Source organism: Mastomys coucha, unplaced genomic scaffold (genome assembly GCF_008632895.1).
Source record: "Mastomys coucha isolate ucsf_1 unplaced genomic scaffold, UCSF_Mcou_1 pScaffold5, whole genome shotgun sequence".
NCBI lineage: Eukaryota > Metazoa > Chordata > Mammalia > Rodentia > Muridae > Mastomys > Mastomys coucha.
This window is the reverse complement of record NW_022196911.1, coordinates 40,933,888-40,941,956: the sequence shown is the minus strand read 5'-3', so window position 1 is coordinate 40,941,956 and position 8,069 is coordinate 40,933,888. Positions and strand designations below refer to the sequence as shown.

Genomic DNA, 8,069 nt, shown 5'->3' with positions numbered 1-8,069 from the left:
GAGAGAGAGAGAGAGAAGGGAGTAGGTCAAGATTATGGTTTTAGAAATAGAAAAAAAAAAGGCCAGCAAGAGATTGAGACATCATCAGGTTTTGTTGTTTTGCTGCTCATTTTTTGTGAATGTCATGGAATGGGAGCAAAGGATGAGTTTAGCTCACATTGCTATCAGCTCTTCCCAAGGTCGCGCTAACTGAGGGCTCACCACACATTAGCGGTTCATTTATTGCCCACTTCAGCTCAAAATGTATTAGCTCACACAAATCCACGAGGAAACTACAGTTAAAAAATAACTTTCTAGAAGGTCACCAAGTTAGCAAAGTGACAGAGAGATAAGAGCCTCGTTCTTAATGGCCACACCTGACTGTTGCGCTCCAGGAAGCATAGCCAGCGCCGCGCACCCCATACAGAGCCTGTTCTGTCCTGTTGTTACTGAGTGCAGAGCAGAGAGTTTGGAGGACACCTGCTGACATACGCAGGCTCTTCCTTGTCTTGGAAAAAGAATCCCAGGTAGACACTCTGGGATACCAAGCTAGAGATAGACGCAGAGATGGCACATTAAAAAGATGAAGGCATTCCTGAAAATAGAAGTGAACTACCGAGAGGGGGGAAAGGCCCCAGATTACTGGGCCAGGGAGGCTCATGACCCTCCTCATAGGTCATTTACATAGAATCTGCTCCTCTGCTACACATTTGTATATTACAAGCTTTTTTTTTCTTTTGTCCCAAACATGTAGCCTAGGCAGGGAAGGGTTTGCAGGCTTTTAGTCAGATGGCTTCTTTAGTTGTGAATTTTGTTGTCCATCTCTCTAGTCTCCATCTCCTGAGACACCCCTTTCTTTATGAAACATGAGAAGAATGCCAACCTCCCCCCCAAAAACAACAACAACAACAAAAACGGTAGAGGTGCCAGTGGCAATCTGTGCTGTTGGGCTTTGGTCCCACCAGCTACCAGCATCTCCTGCTGGCCATATTCCCTAAGGGGAGGTCTTCACAAGTGTCCTCTGGCTAATCTGAGAGAGCAGACTGCCAGCTCTAATATGGTACAACCTCATCAGTGTAAGAGAGTGGAAACACCCTTGAGAGTAGCATCCAGGGTGATCACATACCTGTCAGGCATGCAGGACCTCCCTACGGAAGACCTCTAGTCATCCAGTGGCCCTGGAAGATGCTGATGGGTGACCCCTTCAGAGAGCCAAGGCAATGACAAAGGGTATGTAGAACCAGATATCTGAGTAGAAAAATGTATCCTGACAATGGACTACTTTCCGAGTCACCCCGTGCCCTTGGCCACGTGGCTGGAACTTGTCCACCACAGACAGCATTGCACAGGGGGAGAAGTCAGCTATGGGGTACAGGCATGAGGAAAGTAGCTTAGCAATCAGAGCTTTCAAAATCCATTTAGTTCATGCTCCAAAGTCCTGGGCTGGAAGTGACAGCAACTTCCTCCCTGATTTCTGTAACGGTCGAATAATAGTGCAGAGCCATTAAGCCTTTTTGAGGCTAAGACTCGCGTTTCAGGTAGACTGTTAAGAGAAGTCTGCAAAAAGACTTGACTTCATTGTAGACCTTTTCTTTCCAGTCCTGTGAATAGTTAGCAGCACAATACCTACTCGTGGTACCTGGAGTTTAAGTATAGCGATCTGAAGCAGACAGGTATTTAAAAGGAGGGTCCTTTAGAGGTAGAGCAAAAAAAATAATCCCTGTTCACATTCTCTATTCTAAGAGCTGGGGATAAGGATAATGAACTCTGCTGGGTGGGTGCGGGCCAATTAGTCCGAAGTCTGAAAAGCTCCCCAGTCTTATCAGGGCTTTACTGCGGTTGGAGAGTGGGCAGCCCATTCTGGTGACTTTGCATGTGAAACTAATTGCCCTAGAAATGTCGGGAATTTGATCTTCCATCAAATCCGCCAGCCCTTTAGATCCCTTGACAATCTTTGACTATTTGCATCTCAAGGTTAAAGCAGGCTGTTGCTTTCTGGATGCTAATCAGCTGTGAAAACTTTTGATCTTCTCTGGAAAACACACACACACACACACACACACAGAGAGAGAGACACACAGGCACATACATACACAGACACAGACACACAGACACACAGAGACACAGACACACAGAAACACACAGACAGACAGACAGAGATACACAGACACATATACACACAGACACAGACACACAGAGACACAGAGACAGACAGATAGACAGACAGACAGACAGACAGACAGACAGATAGACACACACACACACACACAAACACAACTTTTGCAGTGGACCTCTTCAGAGAGTTGAAAAGGGGAAGGTGGCTTTGTTGGAAGTGCACTGGTTTCATTTAGCAGTTTTCATTCCTCCATAAGGCTCTGTGAGAGCCTGGAATATCCAGTCATATTTCTGAGTTCCCTCTACCAAATGCAGTGAGGATTTTGTTATAATCTCTTCCTGTGCAGGAGGCAGGGGTGTTTCCTCACGATAAAATACTCGTTTCAAAGCAGGCCTAGAACTCAATGGGGCAGTTTAGCACTGCATGGGCAAGGACCCTGTGTTCCACTCCCACACTGCAAAAACAAATAACAAGTACAAATGAATGCTCCCCCAAGTCCCCCCCCTACCCCCCCACCAAAGCTCTACTTTTTAGTAGCTTAGAGATTCACAATAAACTTTGCAAACACATTTTCAAAGGGGATGGGAGTGGAGTGGTTAAGAGACCTATAGGTATTTAAGGGTATGTTATCCTACTGTGGTATTTTAATGACACTGCGTTTTTGTTGGTAGGGGTTGGGGCAGGTGCCCTATGGCTGAGTTACACGCCCAGCTGGATACTGGATACTTTGCAGTGACATTGTCTTCCTAGGGGACAGTGTCTTGCTATGCAGCCCAGGCTCCCTTCAAACCTTCCTGCTCCCTCATTGCTGTTCTTCCCCCCCAACTCCAGCTTTTACCCTTCACCTTCTCCTCCTTCTAATGTAGCAGAGGCTGGCCTCAGCTTGCTCTGTAGTCAAGGATGACCCCGGAGTTGCTGATCTTCCTTCCTCTACCTCCCAAATGTGAGGGGAATTTTGGGTTCTTTTCAAGTTCTCAGTCTCACTCATACAAAGATTGAAAAACAGACCCAGAAGGGAGTCCAAGGACAATTAGAGATTGGGAGAAAAGTGACTTGGATAGTCGAGTGTAAATGTCAGCAGCTGCTGAGAGGAAGGAGAGAGAGAGAGCGTGAGGAGGAACGAGCAGAGAAAGTCATGCCTTTTTGAGTTAGGGTCTGAGACAGCTGGTATTCAGCGATGGATAGAGGGCTGTATAAAACTGCATGCTAGATGGAGAGGGGCCTTCAGAGAAGGAGTCATGAAGCACCAAAGCACCGAGCTGGAGGGCAAGCGTACTCAGACTTTTGGCCAGCATCCGACAGAGATAAAAGAAGAAACATGCTTGGCAAAGGGCTGCAGATCCAAGTTTAGAGACCATCTTATTCTGGGCTCTTGTGGTCCAGGGCACCAGAATGATTGGGCTGAGGACATGCGGTTAGAGACAGAAATATAGTTTCTTAAGGAAGGGAAACCACTGCCCAGAACAGAAGTGGGCTCGTGAGTGGGGAGAAAAAAAACCACAGCAGGGGGAGGCGCAGAGCCTATTTCAGGGCATTTCTATGCTCTGCCCCTTCTGTCTGTACAGCAAGGGCTTGTCTCAAGCATGCTTTCTTCATTGGTGGAAGCCCAGGTCTGAAAGGGCTTCCGGTCTTCCTCCATAGTGGTCTGGATCATGCTCTGTTTCTCCTTCCACCCCTGCTCCCGCCACAAAAGTGTCGAGATTACAGGCGTATGTTATCACACCTATCTTCAAGACAATGAGTTTCTCTTATGATCTAAGTGAGGTATTGTGTGTTTGCAATACTGAGATTAGAGCCCAGGACCTCATACATGTAAAACAGGCACCCTAACACTGAGCTATATCCTTGCCCCACTCTCTGCCTTACTTTCCTGAATGCTGGGGTTATAGACCAGTACTACCCTCTCACTTAAGTCGGGCTCCCTTGATGGTGGCATTATTGATATTTGGGGCCAGATTACTCTGGACTGATTCTGCCTTGTGTGTCTCTGGCCTGTATTTACTAGATACCAGTTAATTTTCAATAGTGAAATGCCTGTCCAGATATTGTCACATGGACCTTAGGGGTAAGGTTGCCAATTTAGCAAATACAAATAGAGGATGCCTAGTTAAAATAGAATTTAACTAGGGAAAGATCAAACAATTTTTATAAGTATAAATTCAACTGGATGGACTCTACAGACTCAGGCAGTGTACTAGGATGAAGTGTGTGCAAAATCCCTCCCCCACCATGTTTCTTAGTGGTTCTTCTAGATAAAAATTTGCATGCACTAGCGATCTCATATTATCAACCCATTCATGCTTGTGATTTTGTCCTGCTCTTGGCTCTTCAAGTCCTCATGTACTTTCCAATTCAGGTACTTCCCTCGGTCAGTCCTCATGGTACTTACCAATGAGCATTACTGGCCTCAGGCACAAGAGGAAGTAGAACCACTTAAAGTATAAGAAGATAAAGTGAGACTTAGTCACAAACCAAAACCAGGCAAGGCAACTCAGGATGATGTCTATGTAAGCACTGTCCTTCTACAAATGATGAAGGGCCGAGTCAGCTAGCCGTCAGAGAAACTCTGTGTTCCTTCAAGATCTCCATGAAAAGTCAGGCCCAGAAGTGCCCACGAGGTCCTCATCTTGCCAGTTGATTAGCAGATATTTCTGGGCAATGGCTAGGGCATCCAGGGGCTGGCACAGTAATAAGGAAAAAAACTCTGTCCCGTGATTGTCAGAAGCATGTTGTACCTCCATAAAGAGATGCTTGCTGATAACAGGTGGCATATAACCAGGGGCTATCCAGGAACAAACAAGAACCAAGTGGCCATGGGCAGAGTGGGAGGCTGAAAGGCTTGGTAATAGGATAGGTGGTTAGAAGGAAGGTAGAAGGCAGAGGCAGGTGGATTTCTGGGAGAGTTTTTGTTTTTTGTTTTTTTGTTTTTTTGTTTTGTTTTTGATTTTTTGAGACAGGGTTTCTCTGTGTAGCCCAGGCTGCCCTGGAACTCACTCTGTAGACCAGGCTGGCCTCGAACTCAGAAATCCGCCTGTCTCTGCCTCCCAAGTGCTGGGATTAAAGGTGTGAGCCACCCCCGCTTGGCTGGCAGGTGGATTTCTGAGTTCGAGGCCAGCCTGGTCTACAAAGTGAGCTTCAGGACAGCCAGGGCTACACAGAGAAACCCTGTCTCAAAAAACCAAAAAAGAAGAAGAAGAAGAAGAAGAAGAAGAAGAAGGAGAGGGAGAGGGAGAGGGAGAGGGAGAGGGAGAGGGAGAGGGAGAGGGAGGAGAAGGAGAAGGAGAAGGAGAAGGAGAAGGAGAAGGAGAAGGAGGAGAAGGAGAAGGAGAAGAAGAAGAAGAAAGGGTAGAGTTTGGGTGGAGATTGGACTGTTTGCGGCCAGTGAGTGCTGGTGGAAGATTAGTAATTGGGTGTTCAAAGCAGCGTGGTGGTGTGGTGACCCTTCCCACCCACAGCCTTTTCATATTTGCTTCCTGTCTGTTTAGAGAAGTGGTGCCTGCTTAGGGGAACGGACAAGGAGGAAGCTTGCAGCTGGACCAGCGGTGATGCACACACCTTTAATCCAAGCACTTAGGAGGCAGAGACAGCTCTCACCTCTGAGTTTGAAGCCAGCCTGAACTACAGAACACGTTCCAGGACAGCCAGGGCTACACAGAGAAGCCCTGTCTTAGAAAACCAGAAACAACAACAACCCCCCCCCCCCCACACACAAGAAAACCAGAAACAAACAAATAATAACAACAAAAGGAACATTCCCAACAATCTATTACACTCCACTCTGTAAACAGGTTAATTGGACTGAAACAGGGATGTAGGCTGCTTTTGCCAAAAAGTGCTGACCCTTTATGTGGTCCTGTAGGTGTCTGATGGGTAACTAAAATCTGAGCCTTTCTGTCTTTATTTAGCATCTGTATCCTTGGCTGATTTGACCTTCGGGTTAGAGTCCTTCTTGACTCTTTACTAGGGTGTTCTTGATCTAAAAGTGGCAATGCCTCTTACCCCTGAGTCCAGCCTAAGGCTGACTCAGCAAATTATCAACCTTCAGTGTTTAAGCCTTCTTCCAGATTACCTGGATGCTACCTAGACGTTTCCAGTCTTAAGTTACCTTAATCTGAAGATTAAATTACCTTAATCTGAAGGCCTAACTGACTCCATCTTGCGGGTCTGACTTGTCCCTTCTCTGAGTCATTCTTCCCTGTAGTTATCTTGGGTTCCAGGAAAAACAGGTTTCATCAATACACACATCTTGTGACGGGGAGGAAACTGTCCCCAGGCAGTAGTGCTGGCTGATTGCTGATGAGACTCTGCAGAACCATCCCGAGATAAGGATGAACCAGCCCACAGTTTGAAAGGCTGCTTGACTGCGTGTGCGTTCCTGACCTCTGTACAGAAGCTGCTACTCTGCACAGAAGCCTGACTTCTTATCAGTGCTCCGAAGACTCTCTGTTCCTTCCAAGTATGACTGCACTGAACACGATCTTTGCTTGCTTCACTGGGGCGGGTTGTTATTTGGTCAGCTGAGTTGCAGTGACTCACTGAGCCTGGTCCACTGTTGAACCCACAGAATCAGGCCTCTGGCCTAGGATCCAATAGCAAGATGAACACCTTAAAGATGACATGTCAGGGCCTAGTGTGTTGATGCATGCTCCATGTCTCAGTACTGTGGAGGTTGATGCAGGGGAAGCCTGAGTTCTAGGCTAGCCTGGGATACATAGACTGTTCTATCTCAATTTTTTTTTAAAACAGATTTATTTATTTATTTATTTATTTATTTATTTATTTATTTATTTAATGTATGTGAGTACATAGTCACTGCCTTCAGGCACACCAGAAGAGGTCATTGGATCCCATTACAGATGGTTGTGAATCACCATGTGATTGTTGGGAATTGAACTCAGGATCAGTGCTCTTAACCGCTGAGCCATCTCTCCAGCCCCTATTTTAATTTTTTTCTTTAAATTAAATGTGAAAGTCTATGTGCTGGTGCTGGGCCTGCTACATGCGGTGAACTTTATCCCCTATAGCCTCTGCAAGATTTTTTATTTTTTAATTTCCTATGTTTCCCTTAGACAGATTTTTGCATTCATTGTTTTGTTTGGGTGTGCTTTATGGATTATTGTTCCTATTGCTCAACAGTGCCCTTCTTTTATATTTGTCTTTTAAAAATTATTTTTTGAGACAGGGTGTCACATATCCCCTAGGCTGGCTTCTAACTCATTATATAGTCAAAGATGACTTGAATCTTCCCTTCCTTCTTTCTTTCCTTCCTTCCTTCCTTTCTCCTTTCCTTCCTTCCTTCCTTCCCCATCCTTTCTTCCCTTTTCTTTTCTTTTCTTTTCTTTTCTTTTCTTTTCTTTTCTTTTCTTTTGATCCTCCTGCCTCCTGAATACTTTGATTGCAGGCATATTGCACATATAAGGAACTCATGTTCATAGATCGATATTACCTCTAAGGCCTTACATTGTAATAATATACATTAATTTTTTTATTACAAAATGGGATGATATCATAAAAAGCAATTAAAACCAAACAAACATTATAAACCAAGTTAGAGGGAAAGTTGTAGACATGTGAAAATGCTTGTTAATGTTTACCTAAAAGTTGCTCAGGAGGTGAACTTGTAAAGTCAAAGAGAATAAAAGGTTTCACACAAAGGGAACCATGCAGCACCTTCTTTTCCTCCATGCAGTGGCTTCTTTTCCTCATTGTAGCTATTTCCAGATTCATTCATGTAGTGTGCATGGTTAGTGGTTTCTCTCATTTTTGAGCAGCTGTCCATTAGATGGATTTTCAGTTTGTCTATCTGTTGATGGCAAATAAGATTATTTCCGGTGCTGCGATAGTCCAAGGAGAGCTAGTGTGAACACTGTGTACAAGTCTTTATGTGAGTGCAAGCTTTCAGTGTAGGGTACTGTATATATGGACTTAAGAGAGGAATGACTAAATTGTATGACAGATGTGTTTTTGACTTTTT

At 45.1% G+C, this 8,069-nt stretch overlaps 1 protein-coding gene across 1 annotated transcript in view; it reads right to left on the bottom strand.

Moving 5' to 3' along the window:
- Positions 1-3,687: 3,687 nt before the first annotated feature.
- Positions 3,688-8,069, bottom strand: part of LOC116078638 (WD repeat-containing protein 26-like) — a 61,734-nt gene continuing 57,352 nt past the window's right edge. Inside the window, exon 3 of the mRNA XM_031353999.1 lies at positions 3,688-3,822. Coding sequence (XP_031209859.1) covers positions 3,688-3,822 — 135 coding nt within the window. The remainder of the gene's footprint in view (positions 3,823-8,069) is intronic.